General features: G+C 45.5%; 1 protein-coding gene across 1 annotated transcript in view; it reads right to left on the bottom strand.

The window, feature by feature from the left end:
- Window positions 1–2010: 2010 nt before the first annotated feature.
- Window positions 2011–13613, bottom strand: part of LOC138746601 (POU domain, class 6, transcription factor 1-like) — a 92862-nt gene continuing 81259 nt past the window's right edge. The window contains 4 exon segments of the mRNA XM_069904893.1: window positions 2011–2180; window positions 2701–2749; window positions 2751–3126; window positions 11383–11554. Coding sequence (XP_069760994.1) covers window positions 2011–2180; window positions 2701–2749; window positions 2751–3126; window positions 11383–11554 — 767 coding nt within the window.

Below are 13613 nucleotides of genomic sequence, written 5' to 3'. Positions count from 1 at the left end.
CAGCACAGAAACAGGCCCCTTCAGCCCTTCTAGTCTGTGCCGAGCCACTTTTCTGCTTTGTCCCACTGACCTGTACCCAGCCCATAGCCCCCCCTACCTCTCCCATCCATGTACTGGTCCAAATTCTTTTTAAATGTTAAAATTGAGCCCATATTCACCACTTCAGCTGGCAGCTTGTTCCATACTCTGTGTGAAGTTCCCCTTCATGTTCCCCCTAAACTTTTCCCCTTTCACCCATAACCCATGTCCTCTGGTTTGTATCTCACACCCTCAGTGGAAAAAGCCGATCTACATTTACTCTGTCTATCCCCCTCATAATTTAAAATACCTCTATCAAATCTCCCCTCATTCTTCTATGCTCCAGGAAATAAAGTCCTAACCTGCTTAATCTTTCCTTGTAACTCAGTTCCTGAAGTCCAGGCAAAATCCTAGTAAATCTCCACACTCTTTCAATCTTATTGGTATCTTATCGTGACCAAAACTGCACACAATCCTCCAAATTTGGCCTCATCAATGTCTTGTACAACTTTCCCATAATATCCCAACTCCTACACTCAATACTTTGATTTATGAAGGCCAATATGTCAAAAGCTCTCTTCACAACCCTAACCACATGTGATGCCACTTTCAGGGAATTATGTATCTGTATTCTTAATTTTTAAGAATTTGGACCAGTACATGGATTGTAGGGATATGGAGGACTATGGTTGGGGTGCAGGTCAGTGGGACGAGGGAGAATAATAGTTCGGCACATCCCTTTGTTCTATCACGTTCTTCGGGGCCCTATCATTTACCATGAATGTCCTTTCTTGCTTTGTCCTTCAAAAATGCAACACCTCACACTTGTCTGTATTAAATTCCATCTGTCATTTTGCAGCTATTTTTCAAGCTGGTCCAGATCCCTGTGCAAGCATTAAAAGCCTTCCTTGCTGTCAACAACACCTCCGATCTTAGTGTCATCTGCAAACTTGCTGATCCAATTCACCACATTATCATCCAGATCAATGATATGGGTGGCATATGGTTAGTGCAACACCTTCTCAGTGCCAGCAATCAGGACCAGATGGGGGTTTGAATCTTGTATTGTCTATAAGAAATTTGTAGGTTAATGAGGTGGCACGGACTTGAGGGTCGAAATGGCTTGTTATTGTGCTGTATGTCTAAACTTAAATTTAAAAAATGCCAAACATCAATGGTCACAGCACTGATCCCTGAGGCACGCCACGAGTCGCAGGCCTCCAGTCTGAGAATCATCATCCACCACTAATCTCTGGCTTCTCCCGTCCAGACATTGTCGGTCCTCGTTCACTACTTCACCATGAATACCTAGCATCTGAACCTTCCTGACTGACCTCCCAGATGGGATCTTGTCAAAGGCCTTACTAAAATCCATTAAGACAACATCCACAGTCTTTCCTTCATCAACCTTTCTGACATTCTCCAAAGTATTTTTTTAGACATACTGCACAGTAACAGGCCATTTCGGCCCACAAACCCAGGCCGACCAATTTACACCCAATTAACCTGCAATTCCCAGTACACTTAAACAATGGGAGGAAACTGGAGCCCCAGGGCAAACCCACACAGACATGAGGAGAACTCACAAACTCCTTAGAGACAGCGTCAGATTTGAATCCCGGTCCAGCTTGCTGGCGCTGTTACAGCATTGTGCTAACCACTAATCCAATCGTGCCACCCAAAATTATTTTATGGAACATTTGTCCCAAGTGTAAATGGATTTCTCCCTGATTAGAAATCAGAGATGCCACAAGGTGAAAGTAATGGGATGAAGAAGGACCGTGGAACTGATAAGTGATATTTGATCGAAGGGACTTACAAACTGAATTATGCAATTAGTTATAATGACTCCATCCACATAAGCTTTAATAGATAGAATGGATGCAGGAATCTCTGGTTCTCAGCTCTGCCTGAGAAAATGAAGGCCCTGCTGGAGCTGCTGTAACGGCACTGCTGCTGCAGGTTCAAACCCACAGAGAGTGGGTAGCGGTGTCACTGCGCTCCTGCGGGGTCCAACTGTCCAGTCTCCATGCAGGTTTTAAATGGCCTGTAAACGGTGGTTTCATGTAAAAATCCTGCGACCCCTGGGTCTGCGCCGAAGATCATGGCGCCCATGATCGGCAGCAACCACGAAGAGTTGCAGACTCCGGGGAATCGGAGGACTGGCACAGCGCACCAGAAAATAGGGAGAATGCCCCATTTCAGAGGATACAACCCACAGGATGGTGACCACAGCAGCGGACCAGTGAGTGGCTCTGAGGCTGAAGAACACACAGGTGGTGGGCTGCTGGTGACTGGTTTGAAACTGGCTGAAGGGATACAAGGTATTGGAACCAGGATGCGAGAGGGTGCCGAGGGCGCTGTATGGTTCCTGATCGTGTTGGAGGTTCGTATCTGCTGATGGTTTGAACTGGACTGTGTGTGGCAATGGGGCTGGAGGAACATTGAGGTGAATTCACGGACACTCGGTGACTATGAGGGGACTCGCTTTTGCTCCTCTTTCTCTGAACATAAGAGGTGCTTCAGGCAACTTCTGCCAATAGTGAATCTGTCTGCGTTAGAGCAGACGACAACAAGTTTTGTGTAATATTGCACTATCTTTATTACATGACAATAAATTGAATCTTGAATCTTGTGAATGGTCCTCATTGCACTAATGGTAAAAAAAATGTAACAACTCACTGACAGAATCTTCAACATATTTGGCTGTTCCAGCAACGTTTACTCTGGAGTTCCGATCATTACTCAGCTGAACCCGATTCCCTTGAGTCGTTGTGCCGCAATCTCTTGACGGTGTTCTTCAAGTTCTGACGCTTATTACAGAACCAGACGCGCACCACCTCTCGGTCGTAGTTCAGCTGCTCAGCTATCTCTGTCATCTCCTGACCGGTGGGGTGCGTGTTTCTCTCAAAATGGATGTTCAGCATTTCGAGGGCCTGTGGCGTGAAAGATGTGCGCCGCTTGCGTTTCTTTGAAGGTTCGCTGCCCACAAACTCGGTGAGGTCTTGCACGCCGACGCAATGCCGCACCTCTGCTTCTGTCAACCACCTTTCCAGCACCGGCTTGATCTTCTGTGCACTTTTAGGAGTGATATCCAATTTCTCAAACCTGCAGAGAGACTTGGAGAGATTAGGAGAATGGGAAAAGAGGTGGCAGATGAAATAAAATGTTGGAAAGTGTACAGTCATGCACTTTTGTAAAAAAAATGGACGGGCAGACAATTATTCTCTGTATTACAACTTGGTACGGTTGCTGCAGAGAAATGGATGAGAGGTCAGTCCACAGGACCACAAAAGTGGCAGAGAGGATCACTGGAGTCTCCCTCCCCTCCCCCATCGGATCTACTGAGATTGTTGTCTGAAGAGGGCACTGAAAATCATTGAGGTCCCCTTCCACCTTGCACACACTGGGGAAGAGATGCAGGAGGATCAGAGCCAGCACCACCCTGAAAGCATCTTCTTCCCACAGGCAGTGAGAATCGGTAAACGGTGAATCGCTGAATGGCCAAAGAAACAGCTCACACTAAAATATCCAAGACTCCATATTTGTCCTGCATATGTACTGTCCGTCTGTATGTGTACTACGTCTGGTTGTGTGTCTGCATACTTGTCCTGCATATGTACTGTCTGTTTGTATGTGTACTACGTCTGGTTGTGTGTCTGCATACTTGTCCTGCATATGTACTGTCGGTCTGTATGTGTACTACGTCTGGTTGTGTGTCTGCATACTTGACCTGCATATGTACTGTTTCTCTGTATGTGTACTACGTCTGGTCGTATGTCTGTATGTTTTACACTGAGGACCAGAGAACACTGTTTCATCGGGTTGTACTTGAACAATCGGATGACAAGAAGATTGACTTGACTTTAGATGGTTAAATTCTGAGGTGCAAATGAACTTGGGAGTCCTCATACATTCTACCCTAAATGTTGACCTCCAGGTTTAGTCGGTGGTGAAGAAGGAGAATGTAATGTTGACATTCATTTCTAGAGAGATAGCATGCAAGAACTGAGATGTAATGCACTCTATAAAGCACTGGTGGGACCTGTACTGTGTACAGACTTGGGCGCCGTATTTGAGAAAAGACATACTGGCATTAGAGAGGATTCAGAGAAGATTTACTAGAATGATACCAGGAATAAAGGGTTAGGATATGAGGAACAAATGGCAGCTCTTGGACTATACACGTTGGAGTATTGAAGGATGGGGGGGGGGGGGGTGTCCCTCGTAGAGGTATTTCTAATGCTGAAAGGCCTGGACAGAGTAGATGTGGAAGGATGTTTCCCATGGTGGAGATTCTAGGATAAGAGGGGATAACTTTAGGATAAAAGGGCTTCAATTTAAAACAGAGATGCGGAAAAATTTCTTTAGTCAGAGGGTCGTGAGTCTGTGGAACTCGTTACCACAGGCGGTAGTGGAAGAGATGTTGTTTGGTGCATTTAAGGCAGAGATTGACAGGTATTTGATCAGTCAGGGCATCAAGGGTAACAGGGAGAAAGCCGGAGAATGGGGATGAGTGGATGGATGGATCAGCTCATGATTAGAATGATGGAGCAGACTTGATGGGCCAATGGGCCGACTTTTGCTCTGATATATTGTGATGCAAAACTGAGCTACAATTGTTGTCATGCAAATCATGAAGCATTCATCTCTTAAGACAATTAACAATCAGAGTTCTCTTTTATTCTGATTAGTTCAGGGGGTGGTAAAATGTTATTTTTCTCTTGTTTCCAGCCCAGCGGAGGATATGTTTGAGTTGATCTTTGCCAATAGTCAAGACAGCAAAAAACGTACATTTTTCAAATTCCTCATCCCCTCAAACCAGATGAAAAAACACCCAAATGCTGGAGAGACTCAGCAGGTCGAACAGTCCCTTTATGTAGCAAAGGTGAAGATACAGAACCAATGTTTCGGGCTGGAGCCCTTCATCAAGGTGTGGGAAAATGTTGGCAGGCGCCCCTTTGATGAAGGGCTCCAGCCCGAAACGTTGGTTCTGTATCTTCACCTTTGCTACATAAAGGGACTGTTCGACCTGCTGAGTGTCAGCAGAATCCTGTGTTTTACCTCTCCCACTCGATGATGTGCAGTTCTTCCAAAACAGAGCTTTTTAATAATATATAAAAAAGGTACACTGTTTATAACTTCAATGTCCTTATACCTTCAATGTAGAGCACTGCTCTCAAATTAAACTCTGATATAATTAAATACACAATGCTGGAGAAACTCAGCAGGTCAAACAGTGCACTTTATCTTTCTTCTTCTCTTTCTTTGGCTTGGTTTCGCGGACGAAGATTTATGGAGGGGTATGTCCACGTCTGCTGCAGGCTCGTTGGTGACTGACAAGTCCGATGCGGGACAGGCAGGCACGGTTGCAGCGATTGCAAGGGAAAAAAGGTTTTTCCTCCTTTGTCTTTTGTCAGTGAGGTGGGCTCTGCGGTCTTCTTCAAAGGAGGTTGCTGCCTGCCGAACTCTGAGGCGCCAAGATGCATGGTTTGAGGCGATATCAGCCCACTGGCAGTGGTCAATGTGGCAGGCACTTTATATAGCAAAGATAAAGATACATCAACTTTTTGGCCTTCTCCATGTTGGAGAGACTGGGAGATCGCCTCGCTGAGAACCTTTGCTCTGTCTGCAGTAGTGACAGGGACTTCCCAGTGGCCAACCACTTCAATTCTGTGCCCTCTCCCATGCTCATGTCTGTCCACGGCCTCATGTACTGCCTCCCCAAGACCACCGTAAACTGGAGAAACAACACTTGATTTTCTGTCTGGTCACTCTCCGACTGGATGGCATCAATATCGACTTCTTTGGTTTCTGCTTACTCTCTGTTCTCCCTCCCTTCCCTTTCCCCTTGTCTTTCCCTCAGCTCTCCACACCCCTTCCCTCTCTATTCACTGAGCCATCCCTCCTCCCCCTGCTTGCTGTTGTGCCCTCCCTCCATTCTGCACCTATTACCTCCTGCCTTTGGGCCTGTGCTCCTCCCCCCCACCATTTAGTTCAGGTGCCTGCCGACATTTTTTCATACCTCGATGAAGGGCTCAAGCTCGAAATGTTGGTTATGTATCCTTACCTTTGCTACATAACATACTCTGTTTGACTAGCTGAGTTTGTCCAGCATTGCGTTTTTACATCCTTTCTCAAGACGCAGCCTCACCAGCGCCATGTACAGTGCAGAACCTCCTTACTCTTAAATTCAATCCCTCCAGCAATGAAGGCCAAAGTCCCTCGTGACAGCCGGCTACACCTCCAAAGCAAACTTTTGCAATTCATGTACAAGCGCTCCCAGGTCTCTCCGTACAACACCATGCTGCAATCTTTCACCATTTACATAATAAATGGATCTTCCATTTACCCTTCCAATGAGGATGACCTTACATTTACCAATATTACACTCCACCTGCTTGACCCTTGCCCACTCACTTAACCTATCTCAGTTTCTGCAGACTCTGCTCAATATGCTCTCCCATTCACTTTCGTGTCATCAGCAAATTTAGATCTGCTGCGCATCAGCACCTCTACTTCCTCAGGAGTTTGCAGGTGTTTGGATGACATTGGAAACCCTGGTAAATTTCTCCAGATGTGCAGTGGAAAGTGTGTTGATTGGCTGTATCACAGTCTGGTATGGGGACACCATTACCCTTGAGTGCAAAGTCCTGCAAAAGGTAGTGGACACTGCCCACGTCATCATGAATAAAACCCTCCCTACTGCTGAGAACATCTACAGGGAACAATGCTGTCGGAGAGCAGCAACAATCCTCAAGGATCCACACCACCCAGCACATGCTCCGTTACTGCTGCTGCCATCAGGAAAGAGGTATCGGTGCCACAAATGAAAATCTGCAGGAACTCAAGAGGGCCAGAATGAAGTCAATGCAAAACCCATGGGGACAAACCTTGTGGTGAGGATGGTTATGAAGTGAATGGATTTGTGGCATAGCTTGGTGGAGGAGCAGGTAGTGTTGAGGAAAAACAAAGCTGAGAAGTACTTGGATGAGAATGGGCAGAGAAGTAATAAATGAAATACAATCTGTAGTGATGGGTGCCTGGAATACTCTCTGTTCTCCCTTCCTTAGGGGTGGTGTTGGAGGCTGGAACAACAGGGACATTTAAAAGACACAGACACATCAATGCAAGAAAAATAGGGGATTATGGGTGTGAGGTAGGGAAGATTGAGTTTGTAGAGTAGATTTGGGCTGGTTTGTGGAGTAGTATTGGGACGTCAATATCCTTGAGCAAAAACCCTTGCCAAAGGTAGTGGACGCCTATTATATGTGGATTGTGGAGAAACATATGGCCTCTCTGTCTGGAACATGATGGATCGCGGAGGGTCACATAATCCGGCCCCCCCCCCCCCCCCCCCCCCCGTCTGAAACTTATTCGGAGGTCGCCTACCAATCAAGGTTGAACTCTCGCCACCGTTAGTGAACACCTTGGCCAGGCGCCCAGTTCAGAATATAAAACATCGATGCATACCACTTTTCTTTCTCTCTGTCTCTTGGTCCAAGTCCTGGTCACTACTGTGGACATCGTTGGAAGAGTCGTGGGTAAGGTGTGCACTCCATTTAAGTTGAGCAATAGATCAGTGCTTACAGAGAGCCGAACTCCCATTGGTACAGGGAATCAGGAGTGTGTTTGAAAGTCCTTGATGTGAAGTGTGTACATGTGCGAGTGTGTAGAAGATAGGCAGCCACTGGTATCAGAATCCAACCTGTGTCTGATCAGGGATGGGAAACCTTTTTTTAAAAACTCACATACCACCTTAAGCCATCCCTATGCCATCAGTGCTCTGTGATTAGTAAGGGATGGCTTAAGGTGGGATTTGAGTGGGGAGGGAAGGTTGAGAACCATTGCTCTAGACGCAATTGTTACTGAAATATTTTGCTTAAGAAAAATTGTCATTGGCCCATTTCATTTGGAGTTAGGAAACCATGCACATAACGAGTCAATGAGGTACGATTTTAAAACAGTATTTTCAACCCTTTTTCTTTTCACTCCTGATGAGGCACAAAATGGTGACGCTGACAGAGACCCTGTAACCACAGCGCTGCTGGTGAAGTGGACCCACAGAGAGCAGAGACACAGAGCTCCCATGGGATCCAACCGCCCAGTCTGACTGCTATCAGCTCCATACTGGCTTTGAACAGAGCTGACGGTCGTTTTATTTAAAATCCCACGACCTCGGGTCAGCAGTCATGAGGGGAGGACTGGCACAGGGCACCAGAAAACAGGGAGACCACCCTCCCACCTGAGAAGGAGGTGCAGAGGAGATGACCCACAAGACAGTGACCACGGCGGCAGACCAGTGAGAGATTCTGAGGCTGAAGGAACCATACATGCGGTAAACTGCTGGCGACCAGAGGCAAGGAACCCAAGGAGGCTGCGGGCAACTGTAGTCAGTGGACTCACACCAGGCTTCAGACTGCTGGAGACTGGCTCGAAACTGGCTGAAGGGGTACAAGGTATCGGAACCGGGATGTGAGAAGGTGCTGAGGGCACTGAAACATTCCTGATCGTGTCAGAGGTTCAGATCTGGAGCTCGGGTTGCCAATGGTTTGTACTGAACTCTGTGTGGCTGCGGAGGCTGCAGGAGTGCTGGGGGTGCTCTCTTGCTGATTGTAAGATGTGTTTCAGGCGAATCTGTCAGCCTTACAGTAGGCAAAAGCAATTTCGTGTAATAAAACACTCATTTTATTACATAACAATAAGCTGAATCTTGAATGTGCTCGGTTGAAGCTTGGTTGATTTAAAATGTTCCTGTTCTGATGGTGAAGCCCATTGGAAGAATGAATGGCTAGCTTTCAAATCACAACTGGATGTCTTTAGCCCTCTCTGGTTTCATTTGAAATTTCCAGATTTTTAATATTTCCATTTTATCCTGTCAATAGATTTCTTTGTTTGTCCTATCACTCACCGTATATGCCGTCGTATAGGATGATCCTCGAAAAAAAACAAAAATTTTACTTTAAAATCCTATATGCAGGTTCTAAAATCTCTTACCTGTCGGTTCTGATGCAATCTCGCCATGCATACCCCATCTCAGTGCTTGTTTACCCAGTCTGACTGCTGTCGGCTCTGGACAGGCTTTAAATTGCCTTCAACAGGAGCCGACAGTGGCTTATTTTAAAATATCCAGATAAAATTGAATCCTTTCAATTTTTTAATTTAAAATTTTAAAAGTCGTACATTTTAGATTTTTGGCCTAAGAGCCCGTGACGCCCTATTACACCCAATTGACCTACAACCCCTGGGACATTTTGAAGGGTGGGAAGAAACTGTATCCCTGGGGAAAATCCACACAGACATGGGGAGAATATACAAGCTCCTTACAGACAGCGCGGGATTCAAACCCCTGTTCTGATCGCTAGTGCTGTAACAGCATTAAGCTAACTGGTGCACTGTATGCGTGTATTTGCGTGTTAATTTGTTATTAAAATATTGTAATATTTTGTTGAATTTATTATTAAAATATTGTGAAATACTGTTTATAACAGCATCCACTGGTCAAGGTAAGTGCCAGATTCAGGAGCTGTCTGATACAAAGGGTGTTACTCAAAACCAACATTTTAGGTGGAAATTCGGGGGCCGTCCTTTACACGAGTCGTCATATACTGGAGGTATCCAAACTTTCTTAAGAGCCACAGGAAAAAATATTATATACATGTTTTTACTCTTTCATGCACATTTTATACCCAAAATGTTATGTAAATATTAAGAAACACATATATAATATTTGTTCATATATGTAGTTGTTAATCTACTAATTTGTATTATTTGTCAATGAACATATAATGTACATACTCATGATTGATTTTTAGCGAGAAATTTAGGGGGTCACTTATTACATGCATACTACCTTTGATTGCGGTAAATACCTGAATCGTTCGGGGTGTCAGGAGCTCGGATGGGTGGGCCACCAGGGCCTGAGCAATAGTCCGCGGTCGGGGCATTGGAAGCTCGAATAGGCAGGCGGCTCAGATTTCAGATTTATTGTCAAAGTATATAGAGGACACCACGTACAACCCTGAGATTCTTTTTCCTGAGGGTGGGCAGAATTACCATTTATTGGTAGTGCAAAAAAAAACTGTACACAGCGTATACATGTAAATAAATAAAGAGCTGTAAACAGATAACAAATATAAACAAACTGACTACGCAATACAAAGAGAATTTTTTTAAAATTCAATAAAATGCACAAGTAAGAGACCTTAAATGAGTCCTTGAGTTTTACGTTGAGGAATCTGATATTGTAGGGGTAGCAGCTGTTCCTGAACCTGGTAGTGTGAGTCTTATGGCACCTATACCTCTTTCCTGATGGCAGCAGAGAAAACAAGAGTGTGCGCTGGGTGGTGTGGATTCTTGATGATTGCTGGTGCTCTCAATAGCACAATTCCCTATAGATGTACTCAATAGTAGGGAGGGTTTTCCCTGTAATGTCCTGGGGTACGTCACTACTTTTTGGAGAGCTTTACATTCTGGGGCATTGGTGTTCCCATATCAGGCCGTGATGTAGCCGGTCACCACATTTTGTCAGGGTTTCTGGTGTCAGACCAAACCTCTGAAAACTCCTGAGAAAGTAGAGGCGCTGATTTGCTTTCTTCACAATGCCATTTGTGTGTTGGGTCCAGGAAAGTTTGTCTGAGATAATGACTGGTGCCTGGGTGAGAATCCACGGTCAAGGGATTGGAAGCTTAGATGGGAGGGAGGCCAGGGCCTGGGCGAGAGTCTGCAATCGGGGAGTCGGAAGCTCAGATGGGCAGGAGGCCAGGGATTGACTTTTACTTGCGCACACATCAAATATTTTCAATCACAAGCCACGGCCACTAACACTATCCGACAGCATGTATTGTATTACTTTGTTTCTTTATTTGTTTACGTGTACGTTGTGTACAGTTTTTTTTTGCATTCCCAATTAGTGGTAATTCTGCATGGCCTGAGGAAAAACAATCTCAGGGTTGCATGTGAGGTCATGAATCTACTCTGACAATTAATCTGAAATCTGAATCTTCCCACCGGCTCTGACGCAATCTCGCACATGCCACGTTAGATATCAATAAAGTCTCAGCACTCCTCTGCGGGGTCCATTTGCCCATCCATCTGAGCTCCTGATACCTTGACCACGGCCGCTTGCCCAGGCCCCGGCTGCCCTGATACAGCAGCTGACAGTGGCTTATTTTAAAATAACCAAATAAAATTGAAACCTTTAAGTTACAATTTGATATTAAAATATTGTAATTTGACTTTTAACAGATTTTTTTGGGGGGGTCACCTTTTGCAAAGGGTATCGCTCAAAACCAACATTTTAGGTGGAAATTCTGGGTTGTCCTATACAAGGGCATATACGGTATAGCCAAGTGGCTTTGTTACCTGCAGATGGCTGATTGGCTGTAAGTAGGACCTTCTGCTGCACTCAGGGCTTGTCCAACCTGTGTCTGTGTCAATCCAAGGGAGAGGCGACGGATCTTAAAATTCTTTGCAAATTCACGTATTTCCTCCAGGTTTATTCCCTCTGCTTCAGTAGTTGCATTTCGAGGCTGCTCTAAAATAACAGAAGAAAAATCCTTGTACAGCAGGATCCCCATTATCTGGAATTCAATCAACCAGAACCGGGCAGCACGGTTAGTGTAGTGGTTAGTGCAATGCTGTTACAACACGTGACCTGGGTTCAAATGATTTTGGTGCTGTCTGTAAGGAACTTGTATGTTCTTCCTGTGTCTGCATGGGTTTTCTTTGGGAGCTACGCTTTCCTCCCACTGTTCTAAACGTACCAGATGTTGTCGGTCAACTGGGTGTAATTGAACGGCACGTGCTCATGGGATGAAAGGGCCTGTCACCTTGCAGCATGTCTAAATTTAAATAATCAAAAAGTACATATACAATATATATGCGTATAATAGTCGAATTTTGTGGACCGATTTTTAGGATGAAATTTATGGGGTCAACTATTACATGCATATTACTTTTGACTGCGTTAAGTACCTGCATCGTTCAGGGCATTGGGAGCTCAGATGCAGGATGGCCAGGGCATCAGAAGCTTAGATGGGAGGGCGGCTAGAACATTGGTAAAATGGATGGGTGGGAGGCTGGGGCATCGGGAGCTCAGATGGGAGGGAGGCTGGGGCATCGGGAGCTCAGATAGGAGGGAGGCCGGGGTGTCGGGAGCTCGGATGGGAGGGAGGCCGGGGCGTCGGGAGCTCGGATGGCAGGGAGGCTGGGGCATCAGGAGCTCAGATGGGAGGGTGGCAGCACTTGGGATGTCAGGACTCCAGGGGGTGGGTGGCTGGGGCCTAGAATAGGGGGGAATCGACTTTTATACGTGTACATATGGCACACAGATCAAATATTTTCAATCGCAAGCCACATCCATTAACACTACCAATGTGAGGACCACGTGACAGTGTGAATAGAAATAGAATGAGGTGGAGGATTAACACGTGGCTGAAGGGGTGGAGTAAGGGGCAGGGTTTTAAGTTTCTGGATAACTGGGACCTTTTTTGGGGGAGATGTGACCTGTACAGTAAGGATGGGTTACACTTAAATCCCAGGGGGACCAGAATCCTGGCAGAGGTATTTGCTAGGGCTACTCAGGATCCTTTAAACTAGAATGGTTGGGGGGGAGGGAACAAAATAGTAAAAGCAGTAAGGAGAAGGTTAGAATGCAAACAAAGAAAGTTTGTAGTAAGTATTTGAATATGGATGGACAGGTGATAGAGAAGGGAAATGCTCTGGAAGAAGATGAAGGGCAATTGGCAGGAAAAGTAAATAATGTTGTTCTTAAAGATGAGGGAAAACAGGGATTAAAAATTGGGAAATCCCTGAAATTCATATATTTTAATGCCAGGAGTATTGTAAAAAAGGTGGATGAGCTGAAGGTGTGGATTGATACTTGGAAGTATGATGTGGTAGCGATTAGTGAGACATGGTTGCAGGAGGGATGTGATTGGCAACTGAATATCCCTGGGTTTCGTTGTTTTAGGTGTGATAGAGTCGGAGGGGCAAGAGGAGGTGGGGTTGCATTGCTTGTCAGGGAACATATTACAGCGGTGCCTAGGAAGGATAGATTAGAGGGCACATCCACGGAGGCTATTTGGGTGGAACTGAGGAGTAGGAAAGGAGAGGTTACACTTGTAGGGGTGTATTATAGACCACCCGGAGGGGACCGAGACCTAGAGGAGCAAATCTGTAGGGAGATAGTAGATATTTGTGATAACCACAGGGTTGTAATTATGGGAGATTTTAATTTTCCACATATAGATTGGGAAACACATTCTGTGAAAAGACTGGATGGGTTAGAGTTTGTGAAATGTGTGCAAGATAGTTTTTTACAACAATATGTAGAGGTGCCGACCAGAGAAGGAGCAGTGTTAGATCTACTGTTGGCAAATGGGATGGGTCAAGTGACGGAGGTTAGTGTTGGCGAGCACTTCGGGTCCAGTGATCATAATGCCATCAGCTTCAATGTCATTATGGAAAGAGAGAAATCAGGGCCAAGGATTGAAGTTTTTGATTGGGGAAAAGCTAGATTTGAGGAGATGCGAAAGGACTTGCAGGGTGTGCATTGGGACAATTTGTTTTATGGGCAGGATGTAGTAGAGAGA

The sequence above is a fragment of the Narcine bancroftii genome, chromosome 12, assembly GCF_036971445.1.
Source record: "Narcine bancroftii isolate sNarBan1 chromosome 12, sNarBan1.hap1, whole genome shotgun sequence".
NCBI lineage: Eukaryota > Metazoa > Chordata > Chondrichthyes > Torpediniformes > Narcinidae > Narcine > Narcine bancroftii.
Note: the sequence above shows the minus strand (reverse complement) of the source record. Positions and strands in the feature narration are given on the sequence as shown.